Source organism: Scomber japonicus, chromosome 19 (assembly GCF_027409825.1).
Source record: "Scomber japonicus isolate fScoJap1 chromosome 19, fScoJap1.pri, whole genome shotgun sequence".
Lineage (NCBI taxonomy): Eukaryota > Metazoa > Chordata > Actinopteri > Scombriformes > Scombridae > Scomber > Scomber japonicus.
In genome coordinates this window covers 6,820,095-6,843,990 of record NC_070596.1, presented here as the reverse complement: position 1 = coordinate 6,843,990, position 23,896 = coordinate 6,820,095, and the positions used below count along the sequence as shown (strand labels likewise).

Sequence of the window (23,896 nt, the reverse complement as noted above, 5' to 3'; positions counted from 1 at the left end):
TACTTGTATCATTCATTTTGATAGATTGCCATAGACTGCATTGTGTATCTACTGAAACATGATCACCAGTGAAATTTAACTGCTGCCCCTCCCTGGTTAAATAACATCGACATTAATTTAGATTGAAAAAACAAAGCTTTGTTAATTGCCGCAAGAGATGTTTTGATAACCGGATGGCCTCTCCCACCGCTAATCTGCCCTCCTTCTTCGGGTTCAAACACTGAAGGACAGGAAGGATGTACATTAAGGGCCAAAGTACTCCAAGTCGTAAAAAGTAATGACAGTGTCTGCTGATGATGGCAAGCAGCTACAGTCCGAACGTGTGCCTACAGTCCATTATTTGAAGACATTGTGAGAGTGGCCATATCTTTTTACAACGCTCCTAATGGTTATGGATGAAAATGATGGCGCACATGATGACGCCGCTATTTCCATGAGGCGATAATGGCGGTCGCATGCCATTTAGGGCTGGAGAGAGGGGTTAGTAATGGCAGTAAAAGGGGGGTGAGAAAGAGAGAGAGAGAGAGAGAGACAAGGGGGGAAGAGACAGTGGGTGAGGGGTTGTATTAAAACGATTAGAGATGAAGGGTTAAGATGGCAGCTGGAAGAGGAGCACGGGTGAAAGAGGAGCAGGCGGAGGGGACGAAAAAAGGGAGAGAAGTGTAAAATGAGCAGAGAGGAAGGGTTAAGATGGCAGGACCGGCCCTGCTACTCTCTTTCTAGTCTCCACGGGGGTAGATGAGAAACAAGAATGCCTGTCATTCAGCGGATGGGAGTATATTTATCCTAACCTCCACTCCACCGACTCCCACCGAATGTGTTTCTATCCCAGTTTGAGCTCTTTCTTTCCTTCGGTTTCCTATTTTATTTTTCTCCCCTCATGTTTCTCTTGTTTCACACAGCTCACATCTCCCTTTCTCACTGTGAAATCACCCCTGTCACACCACTGATTTGAAGCAGGTCGAAAGACGTTTAGGCGTAATTAAATGATTATAACAATAAAGATAAGAGTATTTTTCTAATATGAATATACTTTATATCATAATATTGGCAAATATAGGAAACACATATGAAACTCTTTGATTTCCAACATCTTGTTATAGCTGCATCAATTTTGTGAACACCAATCGCCAATTTTTGCATATTTTTTAAGACAACATTTTCTAGTGTTTGGTAGCTAGCCCTCTATGAAGAAAGACGATGTCATCATTCTTAATATCTGATTTGTTAAATGTCTCTAAAACTGTGGAAATGAGCACAATAGATACATAATAACAGAACAATACAAATCACTAAATAACTAAAAGATGATGGATTTTTTTAGTGGAACCAGACTACATGGCTATGCAACTTGAGTCCAAACTCTACAAAGGTAGACTCAGTAACAATGCATACTATGGTTTAGAGAAGCTTAAACAAATACAGTGATTGTTCTATTAACAATGCCAGCCATGAATAGAAGTGTAAAGGTTTGTAACTGCTTCACATTGATGAATAGAATCATTTAAATGCTTGGGACAACACAAAGTCGCTTACCTCCCCAGGTTTTTAGCTAATGAATTGCCTCTTCTGACTGTATTTTTGGCCTCTAAGCACACACATTTCACTCTCGCTGTTAGAACTCATTTTGCCAAACCTGTATTCCTTTCCTTTTTATTTTTTTTTTCCTTCTTGCGCTTCTAATTCCGACTCACAATAAAAGGCCAGGAGGTGACGGTGTCGCCTGCAACTGTCGGAGTGAGACAGAAAGGAGAGAAGTGGCGTGTTGCAGTGTGAACAGCAGGCTAGTATCTCCACTCAAATAACAATTACATCAAGTGGTGTGTTAAATGAGGTGGCCCACGGTTCAGCGGCTGGGGCTAATCACTGCAGTCTGCTCCCTAAAAAACACGCCGATAATGACGGGCAGAAGGGGAGGATTCGGTTGCCGCGAAAATGCTTAATTGAACCCAGGCGTATATAGCGTACGTGGAAAACACACACACACACGGTGGCGGATGATAAATGGAAAGAAAGGAAAGTTTCCGACTTTTGAGATGTCAGAAAAAGAGATACACATCTGTCTTATGTCTCCTTCCTGACGGCGAGTTCTGGAGGTGAAGAGGCAGCCCTGCTTGTGTTCTCAGAGATGGAAACCGGCCCGTGGTGAGGTGATCTATCAGCAGCGGCTCTATCTATCCTTTATGGCCCTTTCCATCATCACATCCATGCAGTAAATCCTTCCTCAAACTGACAGGCAGCTGCTGACATGTGGTTCCTATATAGCGATTTCAAAACCGGTTTGGATTCATCTGAGGTGACGCTCAACGCGGCGAGGAACGGGCCGGCAGGAATGAAGGTCTGGGGTCATTTTTGAAGTTGAGAGAAATTGGTCAGGTGTTGCAAAACCTAGGAGGACGTGCACATGTGAGTTTATTTAAATGTTTAAAAAAGACATGTTTGTGTGACTGGACTTGGTTTTGTTTTAATGCTGATCAGCTGTTGGATCAACTGGTGATTTTTTTCTTCTTTTTGTTTTTGTCCATTCCACCCTGTTGGACCGGTCTGCTTTGTCCTGGCCCAGATTGCTACAGCTCTCTGTGGCCTTTCGCTCAGAATAATATGCGCTGTGTCTGCAAAGTGAATGCGTGCACATGTGGGCGGACGGGTTTGTATGTGTGTGTTTTTTTTCTTAACTTTTATTTATTCAGGGAGGTTTTTTTTTTTTTTTTTGGCAACGCCCTGCTTAAGGCTCACAACATTTAGCCACATTACCACCTTCTACACTACAGACTTTAAATGTTGCACATAGTGATCGGCTCTGAAAACTGGTTTTATTTTAGATCTGGTTCTAAACTGGTAGAATTAATTTCCAATTAAACCAAATAACAAAAAAGACCTCTTATTCTTACCTTAAATGTTATCTAACCATGCAGATACAGATACAGGAGTTAAAATACCTGTGGTAAAGATTTCTGTCTGCACATTGGAAAGAATGGAATGGAATTTAAGCTTGTCTTTCCAACAATAGCCTTGTTACTTTGGATCATTTGCAGCCGTTGGATAATTTGTAGATTTCACTGTGAACAGTTTTCATTGGAACTACTTTCCCTCAAAGAAATAGTCCCGTGACAATTGAAATAAATAAATAAATTGTGTGGTGAAATTTGGTGAAACGATCCCTCGAGCTCTTAGAAACGTCTAATCATATCTTTTTATCTCTCTCTCTTTTATTAATAGCCAGGAGCAACATGCAAAATATTAACACAATGTCTAACTGCCAGAACAGGCAAGCTTTAGAACATGGACTGTCTCTACATTTTTTGTTATTTAAAACTTTTCTTATTTCAGTTGTTTGAAAAACTCCACATTGGCAGCCTTTCAGTCACTTTTAGCTCCTTCCGCCTTCCGCCTTCCGTGTGTGTGTGTGTGTGTGTGTGTGTGTGTGTGTGTGTGTGTGTGTGTGTGTGTGTGTGTGTGTGTGTGTGTGTGTGTGCGCGCATAGAGGTAGGTATATTAACATGTGCTTAAAATTTGTAAGCACCTCTCCGGCCCATTTATCCTCTGTAGTGGTAGGAAACCATTTTATATGCATTGAAATTTGCCTATTGGAAGTCCCAAAAGACGAGCCATTACCTCACCGACTGTACGCCTCGTACGGCGCTGCTGAATATGTGAATGAGGCGGGGGGGGGGGGGGGGGGGGCATGGGCTCTGCCGGCGCTGACACAGGAATGCTCCAGCGGGTGTGAATATGAATTACAGCCTTCTTAAGGTGGATCGCACAAAATCTGAGCCCGGGACTTTTAAAGGCGGCGTTTGTGAATCCGAGCCGCGCCTCTCTTAAGGCGGAATGCACAGATCTGAGATTGGTTCTCTGGTTTGCCGGCTGATGGACGAGACTCTGACAGACATTCTGTGTCAAGGGGAAGGGGCTTGCGGGCAGGCGCGGGGGGGGGGGGGGGGTTTGGTTGGTGGAGGGGGTGTTATGGGGCCCTTGCAGGGGCAGATTGAACGGGCCAGGTGGCGTGGCTCGGCACTGGCATGCAGGGCACTTGGAGGGTGCTTCTATGTTTAGCCCTTACATGATGTTACATGTGCTGTTTTTCCTAGGCCTGCTGTAGGATGTAAAGGGGACAGAGCTGCGCCTCCTAAGTGGTTCTCTCGCTTCAGTCCTCCTCAACAGACACGTTAGAACTCTTTTATTGCATTTATTACATCAGTATTGATATGCACTCAAGTGTCGCAAATGTTTTAATCCTATTGTTGGATTATTAGTCTCTTCTGGTTCGTTAGCATGATCTTTTTAGCATATTTCCCATGTTTTTAAACCAATAAAAGGGAAGCATTGGGTCAAAAGCATTGATTTTAGAGGGTGATTTGGGCTCATTTTCTTACCTGTACTTGTGGCAACACACCCACACCAACCCAACTCCACGCCATCCTTTGAAACAGAGCTCAAGGTATGCTGAAGATGCTAGGATCATTGCAAGTGGGAGACAGAGAGGACATTCGCCATTTCTATGATCCCTTGTCCCCGTATGCAACCGTTTTCCACCTAAAAGGCTTAAGGGACCACCGTGGCGTACAAATGACAGTAATCACTGTAATCACGGACAAATTACAGAGGTGAAAGTACAGAGAAACTGGTTATTTATGAAGCATTTCCCTTATTTTCCCCCCATCCTGCCGTGAAATGCAGTTTAGCAGTTAGCGTTCTTATTAAACGTTGGGATTTCAGGGTCAGTCGTGACGTCGGCCCCTCTCTCTCTCCGACGCGTTCCTTCTATACAATACAAGCACTGACTGAGCACTTTCAGCTGCCTCAGTCAGTTACGCCAATCTCGCTTCGCATGTCGTAGCGGCTCCCTTGAGAGACTCCCCGCTGTCGACCCCCTGGCGCGCTGTCATGTCGCAGCACGGCCCCGCTGGTATGTTATGAGTTATGAGTTGCATTTTTTCCATTGAGACACATATGGTTAGTGGTACATATGTGAGTGAACGGACAGAAAAGGAGTGCTTGTATTTTCTTAATTTTTCCTTATTGTGGGAGCTTGTGTTTTATGGTTGGAAACTGTTGATGCTGTGAGGCTGTAGGACCCCAGTTGGGACTGTACGTGATAGTGGACCCCGTTCTTACTCATAAACAAGTACATGCACACACACATACACACAAACCCACACACACAGACCTCCTTGCTCTTATACGGGACCTATGGGAGATCTAAATCAAGGATGTGCTCTTTCCCACTCCACTCTATCACAGTCCTCAAATTTTTCTCACATCATTTTGGCATCTTCTTTCACATTTCTCTCACTAGTCAATCTGTCAATTCACTCCACCAACCCCCGCCCCTCCTCCTCCAACCTCCAACCTCCCACCTCTCTCTCTCTCTTTCTCTCTCTCGTCATACCTTCAGTATTATAGTCTCTCACCCGCTCTCTCCCCTACTCTCTTCTCAAAACCTTGAACACAACAAATTTTCCAAGCCCTGAGTTTTAGCATTTCACCAGCTCCCCACAGAACGCCTATTACTCAACCAAGTCAGCTCCACTGCACTTTGATGTGTGTGAGACCTCACTGGTGGATAAGTGCTGGCGTTGGTGTGTGTGTGTGTGTGTGCCTATATGTGTGTGTGAAAGCTTTGCAGCCTTGTCATGGGCGGGTGATTGAGTCCAGACGTTGCGGGTTCCTCTCTTCACCGCCGTCCCCTCCCCCCACCCCCCACCCCGCCTTCTCTGGTTGTGGGTTCAGAGTGTGTCGGGCCCGGGGCTGCCGGGGCCACGGCTCCCTGGGGTGCAGTAAAGTGATAGGGCAGTGCAGGGGGGCTAGGATCGCCCCTAGGGGGAAGGAGGTCAGGGGTCTGAGTCTTAGCTCTGCAGAGAGAGAGAGAGAGAGAGGAGGGGGTCAGGGCCATGCTAGTCAAACACGCTTCAGGTGCGGGCCTTCATGGAGAATTCACTGCTGCGTGGGCATGTTCACATCTGGGTTTTGTGTGTGTGTATGTGTGTGTGTGTGTGTGTGTGTGGATGTGTAGCAGTCTTGGTCACGTGTGTACTCCTCCTCCTTTTTTAAACCAAATGTTCCTCTTTTCTTCCCATCTTTTTCATCCCAGTTTCAGTTTCAGCCATTAAATAACTAGATAACATGTAGTTACACTTCCATGTAGCCCACATATAAATAAATAAACTCTAGTGTGTGTTTGCTTTGAGCTCAACATCAAGTAAATAAAAGAAAATAAAGAATATGAATTATAGAAACATTACTTTTAACACTATAACAGTAAGTATTAGCATTTTCCGACTTTACTGGCCTGCTTTTCTTCTTTCTTTCTTCTTTCTTCTTCAGATTTAGATGTTTTAGATGGTTTAAATCAGGAGTGTCAAACATATGGCCCGCAGGCTAGAACCAGCCATCCAAGAGATCCATTCTGGCCCACTGGATAACTTTGCAAAGTATGAAAATGTCAGAAAAATGAATGAAAAGTCATTCTAATTTCCCCTCCCCACCCTGACCATGAATACAACTCTCTAAAAAAACAATGAATACATATTGTGGTCATATTTAATACATTTATCTATTGAACATTATGTAAAATGTTGTCGATTTAAGCTGTACTGTTAATAAATGGTTTGTTATGGTAAAGGTATAATATATGTTATATATTACATGTATTATTTGTAGGTTAGTATGCAATGGTTTTACTGGTCTGGCCCACTTGAGATCAATTTGGTCCTTATGTGGCTTTTGAACTAAATTGAGTTTGACACTCCTAGTTTAAATGATACCTTCTGTCTATGCATAGGTGTAACTGATCATTAACCTATGTCCATGAGGGTCCACACACACTTTATATGCCCATGTGTGAATATGACCACCTACACAGGCATCCAATGAAAACAGAGCCTCATATGAGTCTGCATTCATGTCCATTTTATACTTAACTGAGTCATCAAAGCAACATGCAATTGTGGTGATTTAATATGTGTGTGTGTGCAACAGCAGAGCAAGAACCCAAACGAGCATGATCAAGGCAAAGATAAATGCAAAAGACAGAAAATGGAGCATGTCGAAGTAGTTGCAGTAAATAAGTGTTTTATTTCTCAAAAAAACTCCTTGATGCAAAAAAAAGAAAAAAGAGAGAATATCATCGTAGGCAATCTTGTAAATCATTGAGCAGAGCTGCTTTATGGCAGCACTGCATTTTTATATGATTTTTGCATTAATGTGAGGAAGCATCTTGATTTACTTTGCTGAATCAGCTCGATGCAGACATTCCTGTCGGGTTTTTTTTTTTTTTTTATCTATAAAGTGTTTTTCCACTCCTGATTCACAAAGAAATTTAATCTGCTGCTTTTTAAAAGACAGTCCGAAAAAAAACAAAAAACATTTGTGATCAATTATGTATTGAGTTTTTCACACGGCAAACAGGCACAATAGTAACAATATAAGGAAACAATAAAGATAAAAGAAAAGAGAAGAGGGGGGGGGGGGGGGGGGGGGTTGAGTATTTCCAACAAAAGAAAATACAAGGTAGTTTTGATGATGTAAAAAAAATGGAAGTATAGACACAGTATGACCAGGAAGGAACATGAGAGCACGGTGAGCAGAAGTTCACAGGCAGAAAACAAAACAAATTTCATGGCAAATTGAGTTCTCCTTAAACTTCACCCTCCGCCCCTCTTTAAGATGGACGACGGCGAGGTCAGCCCGTCCACCTGGGCTCAGACGCTGACCAAACACGGGCTCTCAGGCCTGAATAATGGGCTGTCACTAACCCCTGACCTCAACTCGGAGTCTAAGGTGTCAGATCGATATCAGCCGAGAGCGGGCGAGCGGCTCGTCTGACGGGACGGGGACGGGGAGGCATCCTGGGATTGTTCGGTTACTCTCAGAGGTTACCCTATCTCTGTGTGGGTGTGCGTGAGTGTGTGTGTGTGTGCTCTGTTTGGTTCAAAGGCATAATTAAATCAAAAAATTCATACATAATCATCAGCCTAATCAGATTTATATGAAGTAGCATCCTGCTCTTTGTTCCTCTGTGCACTTGCCTGGCAGGTGCTGACGGGGCTTTTTTTTGTTTTTTTTAGTGGGGTTATTTTAACAGGACAGGACTCCTGGAGTTATGTGGCATTAGAGGTGATAGAGGAGATGTGTGTTTCTGGGTCTATGTAGAAGTGTGCACCATCAGATATGAATACTCTGTTTGTCAAAAGCTGCAAGTTTGTGTTAAGAACATTGTGTTGTTGTAAACTGGCGTCATGGCAACCTGAACAACCATCTTTGGCACAGAGGGAGTTTATGAGTCGGTCTGTCGGCCTCTTGGGGTTTTACACTGACTGAATGACGGAGCCCTGCTGTGTGTGTGTGTGTGTCTGTGTCTATGTGTGTGTGTGATGACTGACACTAACCCCATGCTGCTGCTGCTGCTTTGACCTCCTTGACACCAGAATAGCGTGGGCAGTAATTAACCTGCTGGACAGCTTCGTCCATGTAAGACAGGAGGAGAATCACTTGTCCCTCTCAGTTTGTACACGGTCAGAAATATTCGTCTTAAAGGGTCAGGTCACTCAAATAACCGAATTCACAGCAGTCACTCTGGGAAGTCTTGGAATATTTCACAAATGAGGTACTCTCTATTACAAAAATAGTGCCAATGAGAAATGTCACACATGCTGTGCAGATATTTCAACGATCATAGCCTGAAAATAAAAGAAGAACATTCCACTGTAGAGTACATGCCTGAAAACAAAAAGAGGGAGATCAGCTGATCGTATTTGTCCAGTGTGAATCAACATCTTTATTATTTTTTGGTTGTAAAATAAAGAAAGTTACGTTTTTGCAAAGATTTCTTTATTCTTTTGCAGCTTTTTTGCTTCCACTTTAGCTCAATCATAGCTCCGATGTCATTTAGATGAAAAAATGATGAAAAATTAGGAAATGAATTTAATACTCAGCCTAAAAACTAATCATGTTTCAACTGTATCTACATTTATTCAGTGCACAGCAGATCAGCAGAGCATGAAAAAACATCAAATATTATTTGACATATGTCAAATAGCAATAGCAATACCAATAATAAATTAACACTCAATAAATATGTATTTGGATTTAAAGGGGCAATCCACCAATATTACATTAGAAGATTCATTTACTTGTCATGTTTAGCACTGCTAAGCCTGCAACAACAGCTGTATATTGTCTTCTGTAGATAAATAAAGTCAAGTTAAGATATTCCTTTATTTGTCCCATAGTGAGGAAATGCACATTATTGCAGCAACAAGTGGATAGTAAAAAATGAAAGAGCATCAATAGAAAGAATAAAGACCAAACAATAATAAGTACACAAGCAATAAAGAAACAAACAATAATAGTAAAAAAATATACTAAGATATGATATGTCACCTTCTAAAGTCTAAGAAAATAACCATGATGATGTCATCAGGGTAATGTCAGACTGTACAGTTTGAGACATTTTCCACAAATGTGTCAGTTTCTCAAAAGTATTACACATTGGGAGCTTGGAATATATGGATTTAATGAAAGACACCATTCAGCTGCACTATGGGAAATGTAGGAGAGAGCATTTTTGGAGCTTGACCCATACTAGTGGCTATATTTCAGGAAACATCAGACTGCTGCTTTAACAATCAGCATTATTTTTTTTAATGTATTTCTTGTGAATCCTCCAACTTTAAAGAAGTGCAATACTGGAAAGCCCGTTAAGTGCAGCCAAATTGCATCATTTTTTTCCTGGAAACGTCCTTAAATTATTAGGAAATAATGGACTTGAAAAATAAACATTTAAATTTGAGAGCTTTGGCTTCTTGTTAAATGAAGAAAAGAGTGTTCTCTGGTAGATAAATTGTATGCTTCTCAAAGAACAGTATTAAAAATAACATACTTCTGGTATCAGTGCTGATGATGCTCAGACATTAAAAAAGTGTTGTATGTGTTGTATTAACAGCTTGTTGTCATTTTGTCAGTTTCCAGCTTTGTTACACACACACACACACACACACACACACACACACACACACACACACACACACACACACACACACACACAAAAGAGAGAGAGCAGACTGGCACATGACAACAGGACCCAATGTGCAAACAGACGGAGATTAGAATATACATGAAGCTTTACGCGCCACATTCTCTCACTGTGTGTGTGTGTGTGTGTGTGTGTGTGTGTGTGTGTGTGTGTGTGTGTGTGTGTGTGTGTGTGTGTGTGTGTGTGTGTGTGCAGCCTGGCACACAGTGTGGCTGCAGCTGCATTGAAAAAAAACGAGGTTTGAGATTGGCACAGTCGGGACCACCGGGATCCATAAACAAGACAGTCCGCTTTCATTCTCCCTGCCTGCGTTTCCTCTCGCTCTCTGCAGCCCTCCGCTTTATTTTTTAAGTATCCGAGGTGCCTTCCCACAAGAGGCAATGTGTTTTCAATCTGAGGCCAATTATTCACCTCCTCTGGTTTTGTTCCCAGCACTGAAAAAAAAAACAAAAAAACAGAGCGCTGTCTTTACTTTACAGCCTCCATTTTTCCCATCTTTTTTCGCTGTCGACGCCCAGTCGGACTGAGCCCCCTGGCAGGCACATTATGTGTTTAAATACACACTGTAAGCGTGCGTGTGTGTGTATGTATATGTGTGTTTGTGAGCCCATGGACAGATGTGTGTGTGTGTGTGTGTATATAATTAGCCCGACAAAGTAATAATGGCTTTAACTTCCCAGCGGCGAAAGCTATGAATGATGGGACAGGTGGAAGGAGGGTGATCAAAACCTCCCAACCCCGAGGGCAACAGGACAGACCCCATCTGGTGACATCACATCACATGACCAGAGTTGGTTCCTTCTTTTTTTTTTTTTTAGGAAGTGTTCCCCCTGGAGGCTTTGATGTGGAACTACATGGGAGTCACTACAATAGTTTTTTAAAAGCCAGTTAGTGCTCTGGGTTTTGTGGAGGAGTAAATTGAAGGACTTGATATAGAAGCAGCGTGAGGTCTGCAGCTTGTGGTTGGTGCTCCCTCTTGTCTTTCACTGCAGACATTGTCACTGTTTTTCTGTGTGTGTATGTGTGTGTTCATGTGTGTGTGTGTGTGTGTGTGTGTGAAGACAGTAGCTTCATGTGTTTCTGCGGGCTGAAAGTATCTCCTCTTTTCTTTCTTTGTGGTATAACCCTGGGAAGCTGCCCCTCGTCTGACCCGGCTGTGTGCATGAGGAAAACAACAGGAGGGCTTTATCCTTTCCCCAGCTCCTCTCCTCCACTCCTCCTCCCCCTCTTCTTACTTTCTTTTACCCCTCTTGTTTTGTCTACATTCCTCTCTACTTTTTTTAACTCTTTTTTGTTCACCTCCTCTCCTACGTTTTTGCTATTCCTGTTGCACTACTTCCACTCTTTCCTCTCTTTCTTCTACATGCTTTCTCTCTCCTCCCTTCTCTTCGTTTTTCTTCTTCTCCTCTTCTTCACCATTTCTCCTACTTTTGCTCCTTTCCTCCACTCTTATCTGCTCCTCGCCCATCTACCTCCTCCTCTTTCTCTCCCCTCCTTTTTTTCATTCTTCTCCTTTCTTTTTAATTCTTCCTCTCCTCCCATCTACTCTCCTCTTGCCTTGATCCCTTCTTCTCCTCTTCTTCACCCATTTTCCTACTTCTGCTCCGTTCTTCCATTCACTTATTTGCTCCTCGCCCATCTACTTTCTCACTCCTGTTTTTTCCTCTTCTCCCTTCTTCCACATTCTTCCTCTCTCTCCCTTCTACTCTTCTCTTTCCATCTTCTATTGTCCTCTATCTTCTCCTTTTCACAATTTTCCTACTTTTTCTACTCATGCATTTATCTGCTCCTCTTTCTGTCTTTCTTCTCTTTTTTCCTGTTCTCCTTTCTTCAACAGTCCAGTTCCTCCTTCCTTACTCTCTTCTTACCATCTCTTGTCCTTCCTCCTTTTCACTTCTACTCTCCTCTTGCCTCTGCCTCTTCTTCTCCACCATTTCTCCTACTTTTGCTCCTTTCTCTCTCCTCCACTTATCTGCTCCTCGCTCATCTACTTTCTCTTTTTTCCTCTTCTCATTTGTTCTTTCTTCCAAATTTCTTCCTTCATTTACTATCTCTTCTCCTCCTTTATCATCGCTTCTACTCTCCTCTTGCCTCGGCCCCTTCTTCTCTTCCTCTTCTCCACCATTTTTCCTACTTCTGCTTCTTTACTCCTCCCCCATCCACCTTCTCCTCTTTCTCTCCTGTTTTTTTTTTGGTTCCTACAACTTTCATATTTATGCTTACAGACTATAAAACGTTTCTCCTTCTCTCCTCTCCCTTCTCAGCTTTCACCCAGCACTGTAGCTCTCATGGAGGATGGCGGGGTCATGTCCTCGTATTTTTCTGGCAATTTCGGCGCTTCAGCGACTGTAGCGGGTTCTTACGTTCCTCTCTCAAGCCAAATTGTTTTAGGCCATTTCCAGCATTTCCAGACCCTGTATTTACTCTTTCTTCGACCAAATGAGAAAAGAAATTAGGATCAAATTAATTATTTTTCCACAAGCATTTCCTGGCAGCGCGAGCGGCGCTTTGAAAACAGCACCGAGACCTTCATGTTGGACGATAGAACGGTGACACTTTATTTACAGTCGTTTCATAACAATTTCCTAACAAGTTTCCTGGAAGGAGCTATAACTATAATGTTCCCGGAAAATGGAGAAAATACAGACTCAGACAGATGTTTTAATCAGGAGTTTAAAGTTTGTTGGGTTGAGTTGAAAGGTACTTAATTTCCAGAGGTGACCCATATCAATAATTTAAGGAAAGCAATCTTATCTCCTTTCTTCTACTTCCTTCCATTTCACTTTCTTGCACCCTCTCCTTTCCTCTTGCCTCTGTTCTCTTATTTTCTTCCACTCCCTCCGATTAGCTCTTTTTTTCTTCACCGAACCTTCCCCTCTCCTCTCTGCCATACCTTACCTGTGCCATGCCAAAGAGTGACACACAAACACAACAGATGGGGATAAAGAAAGCAAACAAGCGGGGGAGCTCACTGAAAAGAGGGATTATCCATAGATGTGTGCTTTGCTAAGAGCTCCGGTTACTGATTCATTGATAAGCCCTTCTAGCATGCCGTGAGCCATTCAGCCAATCAGGGATCATTAATCCCCAAGACAAATGGATTTAGGATTTAGGTGCTTTTATTCGCTAATGGCTCATTATGACACATTTATAACCAACGCCAAACTGTTAAAGGTTTTTTTTTTGGTGTGATTTCTTTTATTGTCAGGGTCCAATCGTTCTTTCTGCTTCCTGCTCTGAAAATTTGAAACCCCTCTCGATCAGCTCTCGCCTACCTCCCGCTGCTCACAACGACGCCAAGAGAGAAAAAACACAACTGTTGAAATTACCTCGATCAGCCCCGTGAAGGTTTAATGACTCACTAAATAGCCTATAACAACAAAGCCATTACGGAAAAACAGATGAATAAATCTCGCCGGTAATGAAAATGAAGAAACCCCGATGCTTAAGATTGTGTATACAGCCAAAAGGTTTACAGCTCGATAAACGAATGGAAGTTTCTCACGCTTTTCACTCCAGCCCCGCAGTCAGAGGGTGGTTGAGAGGGGTGACGGATGCACTCTCGGGTTAAAGATCAGAGTACAGATGAGCAGGAGAAAGGCTCTGGTCAGTTTCCACTCAAAGAAAAGTTTTTAAAAAGTCTGTACATGCTCAAATCTCATCTATACGACTCCATCTTGAGTCTGGCATTGTGTTTATGGCTCTGTGTCTTATCACTATTTCATTTTTGCCACTCAAAAATCTCCACATAACCTCCATCTGGCAAACAGCTGGAACACCAGGATGTGCCGATGCTACTAGGGGTGGAGCCAAATTCAAATACAGCACAGATAGTGAGGTTTTTATGAATTTTTATTTTGTATAAATACTTTTTTTAAAAAGTGAGGAAGAAAAAGAAAACATGACCCCAGGTTTGGCCTCTAACCGTGTGAGGTCACATGACGTCTGCTTTATGTGTCATGGATGTATAAATAGTTGGATCTTTCTGTCTGCAGGAGTTGAGGTTTAACTGAGTGGTCAGCACAGATGTGTGTGGTGTGGGAGACTTGAGGTTTTGAGACCCAGTGTGGGAACCCTCCCACACTTACTTCAACACTTTACATCTACAGTCCATATTTTAGATTTTATTTGGGCTCATCATCTTTGCTGCATATTTTGGCCGCATTTGACCCAGCTTAGAAATGCTATTAAAAATCAGCGCCTGGTGATCCGATCGTAAAGAGACACAAAAATATGCATCCGAGACACGAATAAGAATCTGATCGCCCCCGGCAACATCTGCAGACAGAAAGGAACACACGTTGTTTCCAATTGTATTTTATTCTTAGTACTTTATTAGTCCTTATGCTATTCTTGTTGCCTGATCTTAACTTTTTAACTATATCTTTCCTTTGATCTCTAGAGCTCTAGAGCTAAAGAATCAATCCCATCAAACGATACCTGCAACCCATCCTTTTTGCACCCAGATCTAGAAAATATGACTATTTGTTTGGACTTGCTCACAGCTAATCAATGCGTTCTTCAATCTAATGCAACATGTGATCGGCCCACTCTGGAGACGTTTTGTATACATCTGTGTAAAAATCAAATCATACAAATGTGGAGGAGCGGTGGCATTTTATGTAATTTAATGCTTCTATTCACATGAAGGGTATTGAATGAAGTACTCAATTGGTATCAGTATCACTTTAAAGGTTCTTTGATTGGTACTGGTATTGTAAGCCCCATTAAAAAGTAGTTCCAACAATGAAAACAGCTAAATTAGGAAATTCACATCTAATAATATTTAAATTCTGTGCTTGCCTGTTATAAGCAAAGATGGGCGCTGACTTATTGTTTGGATTTTTCTTCACTGAAGCATCACAATGTGATGAATGTATTTGGCGAAGTGAAATCCAATCAGACGTGCTCACTGGAGACTGATTTCCAGAAGTGTGTTGATGCCAAGAGTAAACACTGTCCTCATTCCAGACATAATCTGGATGTATCTCAATGCAAAGTGTCCCATCTTCAAAACATGACTAAGTCACAATGCTTCCCAAAAACTTTTCTCACTTTCCTCCCAGAGAGGCATTTGTTAGAAACCGCTTAATCCTGACTAATCTCAGTTGTTACTCCTGGGTCATGTCTGATTGACAGCCACTGACACTTCCAAGGTTGAAGCTAACGTTTAAGGCTTAGGAAAGACACGAGAGGACAAAGCAGGCTATCCCACAGCGCTTCTGGCTGAGGACCTGATACTGTGGAGCCAGCTGACCCCTGGTAGTCATAATATCAGGGAGCACCGTTGAAACCGAGGCTAAGGGGAGGCCATGCTGTGCCTGCCTGGAGCCAAAGCGCTCAGCTGGTGCTGCAGGGGGGGGTGGGGAGGAAGGACAAAAAAAAAGGAAAATGGGATAGAAAACAAGGGCTTTAGTTTCACGTTTGACCAGACTATAATTAGAGAGAGAAAAAGATTAGAATATGTCTGACGATGCCACAAGACACCCCACACACACACATACACACGTACACACATCCGCTCATCTGCAGCCCCTGCAAACCCAGTAGGACGGCCACTAATCCTGCAGCACATTTACAATCTGTGTAAAGACAACCTGATACCCCCAGCAGGCCACGGCGAACACACACCTCCCTTTATGCTAGCCACGCCTCCCGAAGCCCCGACGTGTACGTGTCTGCTGCAACAGCTGCGTCTCGACCCCTCCCTCCCTGTCTCACCTGGCCTTGCATCAGCTGACTGTTACCGCCGTCCTCTTGGCGAGGAGTATGCGTTATATCTGACTCAGCGAGGCCAGGTCCGTCGGGGTGAGAGAGAAAAAAAAACACCCCTGCGGCGTTCTGGCGAGTTCACCCGTAACAGATCATCAGCCTGCTTTCATGCTCCAGCACGGTCTCTGGCTTGGCCTATCTCCCCTGATGGCTGTCACTGTGTCAATGAGCAGAGGTGGAGTATTGAAGACATCCGCAGCATGTCAGTGATACTGAACCGCGGGCCATTAGCAGCTACAGACACACAACGAGCCGGCCGTCCAAGCCTAATCCGTCTCTGCTGAAAACCTCAGAAATGCAACCTTATACGGCGCCTATGGGAATATGTGTTTCCAATCACTCTCCTCGGGAATGGAATACCTGGCATATCTCACCGCTGCTCTTTTTTGCCACCCTCCCCCCTCTACTTCTCCTGTCCACTCGGTTTACAGTAAACACCAGGCGAAAAATCTCGAGGCCATTTCAAGGCTTGGAGGCTTGAGAAAAGGCCTCATTTTCCCATACTTGCAGATTCCACGAGGGGCTCCTACATCAAGCTGTCATATTGGGCTAATGAAAATCTCATTCTACAGAGGGATCCTCTTAAAGCTGCTAAAGGCACATGCTAACCAGGGGATTAGCCCTGTAACGCTAGGGGACTTTAATTTCAGCACCAGCATAAGTCATCTCTGCTGAGCACTAACATTGATATATGGCTTAGGATTGACTAGCGTGTGTCGTGAGAGGTTTCTGCCAAGGGTGGGGTTGTGGGGAGGTGTAATAGGAGGGAGGGAGTCGGTCTTGCAAAAGGCTTGGGATGATTAAGACTGACACGATGAGATCCTGTAAACAAAACCAGAGGAGCCCGATCCTTCATGTATCTTTCACAGTCCGTCCTGTGTTTCCGAGCACATATGGTAACTTTTTCCTCAGCTGGAGCCTCAACAAGACACCTTAAGTATCATATCTTGTCATCAGACCTCGGAAGTCTTTGGAGAACCCATCATTGGGGAGTACGATGGGGAAAAACCGATGTGCCCTCAAGCAAAGCAAACCTTCAAGGGAATGTGAATGTTAAATGTGTACAAAATACAAAGCAGGCAGCTGTAACAGAACCTGCACGCTCAGCATATATCCTCATCGTTCGGTAAACAAATCATTAAAAAGAAAAAAGGTCAAGATCGGCGACCGCGTGATTTGTATGATGGCACTGTGGGAATACTCCTTGTATGTAAACACGGAGAACAATCACCTGACCAATAATTGATTAATCATGTTAGCCTTATTGCTGACACACACACATAGACACACACAAAAACCGACCTTGCTGTGGATTAGAAACCAGTCAACCCAATCCAGTCATGTGAAAAAGAGAGGTCACATGCCTCCTCATGCTTCAGACATGTTTTTATATTATGTGTTTTTCAGAACTTTAGAGATTTAAGTCGCAGTAATGAGAAACTAAGACTTGACTCAGACTTAACTGCTGTGAGACTTTACTTACTCGAGACTCCTTAACCCTCCTTTTGTCCTCAGGTCAATTTTGACCCAGGAGAACAACAGGTGTTCAGTAAAAAATGAGGTATCATTTCATTTAAATGAGGTCTATAGACTATAATTTCCATAAATATGTGTAAAACCTGTGGTAATAAGCTGGAATTGTTGGCAGAAAAGGCCAAACACATTCTAACACAGATTGGGGCATAATTTATACCTTATGTCTAAATCGTCAAACCAGACCAGGTCAGTTTTGGCCCGGGAGGACAAAAGTTGCACAGACGTTGAGAACACAGCAGGAGGATTAATCCATTGACCCAAGCATTTAAATTGCAGTGGTATTATTACACAGATTTGATGTCTTTCTGCACAATGTACTCATATTTCTCTCTTTCCTGTCTTTTTCTCCTCCAGGTTTTACCGGGGCGACTACCACATCGACGTCTGCATAAACGACTACCTTGATGTCTACTGTCCACATTACGTCGGACCGGTCTCCGAGGATCGGGCCGAGCGCTACATCCTCTACATGGTGAACTACGATGGCTACAGCTCTTGTGACCACACTGCCAAGGGCTTCAAACGCTGGGAGTGCAACAGGCCTCTATCGCCGAACGGACCGCTGAAATTCTCTGAGAAGTTCCAGCTCTTCACCCCCTTCTCCTTAGGCTTTGAGTTCCGCCCCGGCAGAGAGTATTATTACATCTGTAAGTACGCATGTACCATTCTGATGTGGCACTGATTATCATTTGAGAACTTTGGCTTCATTTGTTAAACGAGAAACAGAAAAGAGTATTTTAGAAAAATAAAAATTCTTACAGCAAGGCACCCAAAAGTATAAATTTACTGTCAGTAATGAAACTCAGGTATTGTATCACCACTAGAAATATATCAAACGATATCTAGTCCAGATTGTGGGTTACATCAGAAGATCGGTATCACTTTCATCCTGGAATCTTGCATAAACAGAGCGGCGATGTAATGGTTTTGTTTTGCAAGCCCTCGGAATGAGGGCCAAGCCAAAACACGATCCAGAGGGAGCACAAAACATCTCTACTGTTGAGGTTTTGTCTTCACTGTCTTTCTTTGCTGACTGGCTGAGCTCAGCCTTCTCGCCCTCGTGAGAAGACAAGCAGCTGGGAAGTCATGTTTTCCTATTTAAAGTCAGTGCCCTGCAGCAGCCAGAAGAAGAAAGGGACTCGATAAGATACAGTGCACCTGATGGTAGATCTTAACTATTTATCTTGTTAGAGTATTAACAGGAACAAACGAGTTCAAGAGTCAGTGGAGAGAGAGCATAAATTTGACATTACAAATACAAAGAAGAAAAGATATCAGTATTTTCCCCAAACATCCTCTACAATGTTAGTACAGCTTTTTAGTCGTGTATCCAGACTCAGAGCAGGTGTTCTGGAAAGCGCGCGCACACACACACACACACACACACACACACACACACACACACACACACACACTTTCACTTCTCTGGCTAATCTCAACAGAATGTTTTTTATGTCGAATTCCAAACCACAATTGGCCAAATTACACAAGGTTTTGGTGTATGAACTAATTAATCATTGATTTAACACTTTGAACCCTGACGTCCCCTTTAAAATTTCATTTAGGTGGCAATATGATATCTGATATGTTATAAAACTGCTTGCTCTAATGCTAGATGAAGGCTTTATGATCCTTACAATGTGCATAATTTATTCATACATATCCCCCTTTGAAAAGTTTGCCACTAGATGCTAAAATTGGGTTCTGTGGTTTTGTAGTGATTGACGCGCTGGTAGCTTAGTGCAGCTGAAGATCACAAGGAGTATTATTTTATAATTAAGTATTGAGTATTGATGATTTTGTCGCGTTCGCCTTCCCTTGAATGATCTTGGACGGTGCTACAAGCGAGCATCTGGGATTGCAAGATCATCAGTTTGTACTCAAGTGAGTTAAACAAGATCTGAATCTAGATTGTTGTTGCAGTATTTTGTTTAGTGATGTATTATCCTTCACTAGATGTTGATGTTGGAACAGCATTCATTGGCTAGTCTATTTGATTCCATTGCAAAAATGCGACTTTTGTTTAGTAAAATTGTGCAGAATTGTTGTTTTTGCAATTCCTTGGATATCGATTCAAAAAGAAGTTGCCTAATCCTTCTTTATTTGTACAGTTGGCTGTGGTTGATGTGAAACCGACTGAAGATGATGTTCTTGGAGACTCTGATGATGATGGATCATCTAGAGAGAGAGAGAGAGAGAGAGAGAGAAAGGCAGAAACGGTCCATATGGCTTTGAGCTGTTTGAGGCCATATGGACTATCTCTCGCCGACTCAGATTTATGACTCATCCATCAGTTCCTTGTTCACCAAAGACACTTTTTTTCTCCCTCTGAGAACACGGGATCAGTGCACAGGATGAAATAACAAAACACAATGACACCTCAGGGAGCATACCAAAGCCTTATAGTCAGAACATTTCACATAACACTATATAGATTCATGTAGTGGTATGTATACTTCATGTATACTACTAAATTCACATTTGAAAGGTTTTTTTAATGATATCTTCTTTGTTCCCTCAGCATAGAATCAGTGGAGTCACATGGATAATGTAAAGATATGGTAGTAATATATATATATGTAATGGTCATCAGTTTTAATCACTTTAACTTCCCTTTTGAGAAATCATGTGTTTCTCTAAGTATAGTATGATGGATGGCTCTAAATAATACTACACCACATATGAGCCTCAGACTTCAGTGTATTAGCAAACAATTTACACTTCTAACTAATAGGCCTACAGAGCCACATTATGGTTCATTTTTAGTTATGTATTTGGCCACTTGATGAAAGTAGCTCTGTTTTGGTCTCCAAAAAGTTAGAGAAGAAGAAATATGTGGCTCTTTAGCGCAGCTTTAGAGGCTTTGCTTATGAAGATAGTTGCTAACTTTGTCCGCCTGCTGTTTGGTGCTGGGCAGGTTGCGTACAATCAATTAGCTTGAGTTTTATCACTGAGAAAAGCTGCCTGCTGTTGCTTGAAGTTATGTAAAGAAAAAAACATAACTGTAAAGAAGCTAAAATGCTCCATAGAGCTAACGTTAACTGCAAAATGTATGATATATAGGTTTCTCATTAGCAACCCATTTTCACGTTATATACACTAATTTTAGTCATTGTTGATATACTGTATAAATATCAATTTGTGGAGCTTTTATTGGGGTTGCTACAAAGTTTAGCTTCAGCTAGCTGCACACACACAGTTTTAAACTTGGTGACTGAATTGGTCTGATAGAGCTGCTGATGACTGGTGCATCAAATAACCAATGAAATTCTGAAAATGACCATACGCAGTTTCAATGGTTTCTATAAAGCCACAGCAGTTTGCTTTTTACATAAACTTTATATAAACTGCTTATCCACCATAATCTGTACAAAGTTTAGTTTCAAGCAGGAAACAAAGCACTAGAATATGTTTTTGCTTCAGTAACTCTGCAGGGATCATCTCGTGTCTCTAAATGGTCTTCTTTTGGAAGACGCCCAGAAATACTCTTAGAAAAACATATGTCAACTGTTCATTTTCTGTGGTATTGTTATTAAATTGAACTTACTTAGATTAGGTAAGACTCCATGCTGTGGTCCCATTGTTTCAAGCTAATAAGTCCCAGCTATAGGTCATCTGCAGGCATTTGTTTGCAAAATAATATTGAATCATCTACTTCAGTGTGTTCAAACTTCTATTACTCAATGCCAGTAGCACTTAAAGTGATTCTGACTGCTGGGGGAAAAACGGTGTTACCTTTCAAAAGACACTAAAACCATTTATGTACTACTAATGGTACAAGAACAGCTTTCAACTTACTTTAGGTATACCTTGGATAAGTGTTTATGGCAAATTTTACAGGAGTTTATATTGTTAACTGATGGTAGTAATATAGGGTATATAATAATAAATAAGATAGCGTTTTCCCAACAGAAACATCCACATCTAGAAATGCTGATTGTGTTACAGTATGTTTTATCAGCTGCCGGTATCAGTGTCAAATTGCATGTTGACTGTGTCTTACTTTAACAAAGCCTAACAATAGCTGATAGATAATACCAGTATTGTATATGGTTTGGGAATCTGTTAAGTGCCCATGTAAATGACATATTGAAGGGAGTTCATGTCTGCTTGTCTCAGTAAAGACAGACACTCCTTTGTCCTCGTGCGGGGATGATCGTCAGTTGCCCCAGGCAGGGGGGGGGGGGAGAAGAGGCGGGGCCACGTCAAATAGATGACACCTGCAGTTGGCTACAGGCCTGCCTGTCTGGAAGGCAGACAGACACCACGGAGGAAAGCCACACTGGTGTTGGATCAGTGTCACGGCTGGTCCTGGAAGGTCAAAGGTCACCGAGATGACGGCGAGGTCTGCTCTGCAAGTTTCTTGTGGCCTCAGAGGGCGGCATGTTTTTCTAATAGAGCTGCAGTTGAGCGGGGGAAGCCTGATCCTAATCTCAGGGGATAGAAATCCAATTTTCAGAGGAGACAGTTGAGAGTCTGGCTCTCCCTGTGTGAGAGAGATGACTGTCTCCCTGTAAAGCCCTCGCGCTTCAAACGCCCGGGTCCTGCTCCGTACAGCCAGTGCAGATCTACATCGATAATGACATGAACCCCGCCAGCACAGCGCCCCAACAGTTCCCTTTTAGCTTCTCACGGCTGAAGCAAAGACAAAGGGCTTTGTTCCCCCAAGATAAACCGATCATCACAAGAAAAAACATCTGATCCCACAGTATTTATATCAGGATCTGTCTAATTCACCTCGCAGTCACACCAAAGCCTAGCCTTCCAAGGCATCCGAAGCCCGTTTCATGATCTGTGATATGTGTTGCCAGAGCCATATGTGTGACTGCAACGATCACAAGGCCCGGCAGCACATGACTGAACGTGTAAACTGTATGCGAGCGTGTGACCGGGAGGTTCGCCTTCAGCAGAGTGAGGCGGCGGCCGGATGACCTGACTAACGCTTGGTCTCGAGTTGCAGGCAGAGCTGGAGTTACAGTCACGGTGAAGCACGGCTGTGTTGCTTGAGGACAGAAAACCCAGACTCTGACCTCGGTGGCAGACATGCGAGAAAGGAAGAGAGACAGTTAGGTAATTGCGTGTGTGTTGGAATCTGTGAAGGGAGAAAGAGGCTGAGAAAGGGAAATGAGAGGAAGACAGTGTGACACCATGTCAGAGAAAGATTAAGAGTGAGAAAAAAAAACAAAGACAGAAAAAAAGAATCTGCACCGTGTTGACAGCTACAACACTTTATTAACTGACAAGACAACATTTCGGAGGTTGAAGGACCTTCCTTAAAAACATCTTACACTTTATCGGACAGAACCCTTGAGGGATGATCACAAAGTGAAAATAAAGGCCATGCACCCTGGAATAGGGGGGATAACTAGATTTTTTGTCCCTCCACTTTCAGGTGTTATGGTAAAAAAAAGTGTTAACGTCAAAGGTATTACTGTCACAGCGTTAATGTCTAAGCCTAATGTAAGATGTTGAATCTTTAAATCCAATCATAATCAGAACAGAGAGGACCATGAGTAGCTTATTATGGCTGCACACAGACACGCTTGCCTTTATATCCTTGTGATGTCCTTGCATTCCCTAGCCCCTTACCCTAAATACCTAAACCCAGTTCTAACCTTAACCTTAAAACTAAGTCTTTACCCCTTACAGTCCCCACAACACAAATGTCCTCACAATGCTTCAACTGAAACTGGTTCTCTCAAAGATAGTAAGACATGCGCGCGACACACACACACACACACACACACACACATTTTTATTTTATTTTACAGGTCTATTTAATTTTATACTAGTTTAATTTCATCCTATAACTTGTCCTTTAATTTGTATTTGACACTACTAATTTTAGACTAGTTTAAATAATTTGACCAACAATAATGTTTTTGACCAGCGCAAGCAGGACACGGAAAGTTTGGTTTTTTCGTGACCTATGAAATTATCTTGGCCTGGTATTGTGGTGCCACCGCTGCATGCACGGTGAACTGCCGGCGGGAGACGCCCAGATATGTTTTTTGTGGAACGTTGGTCTTAGAGGTCTCAGAACCACATCTGTTTCTGGAGCAAAATCAGCCCCGCTCCCATTTGGTGATTTTATCAACAAGTGCAAAGTAAATACTTGCTGCAGACATGCTGCGATAACAGATTAATGCAGGAAATATAAATAAGTAATTTTAATGATATACTGTCTAACCAAAAAAACCCCATAAAATAACATTTAGTGGTTAAAGCATCTGTATTGATCTGTAAATGAATGTGGATGCTGTTGTTCACGGCTGCTTTATACACTTCTCTCAGTAGTTCATTAAATCCCTGCAGCATCTGAAGGCAACAGAACTGATGTATTAGCTTTAGAGTTATGGCTGAAATAACACTGGTCTGATCATGGCTATTACATCATCCAAAGCTGGATGTCCACCGACTTCATTACTCATCTCCGGTGCTTCCTACAGATGTACCTAAACAAATAATTGGCTATTTACTCTGTGACTTCAAAAAACATTTCCAAGAATATCATACTGAAACAATAATCATGTAGAATCTGTAAGAGCGTCT

The 23,896-nt window shown here is 42.5% G+C and overlaps 1 protein-coding gene across 1 annotated transcript in view; it reads left to right on the top strand.

Moving 5' to 3' along the window:
- The window catches only part of LOC128380031 (ephrin-A5b-like), a 78,758-nt gene that overhangs the window by 48,420 nt on the left and 6,442 nt on the right, over positions 1 to 23,896 (top strand). The window contains exon 2 of the mRNA XM_053339699.1: positions 17,699 to 17,991. Coding sequence (XP_053195674.1) covers positions 17,699 to 17,991 — 293 coding nt within the window. The remainder of the gene's footprint in view (positions 1 to 17,698; positions 17,992 to 23,896) is intronic.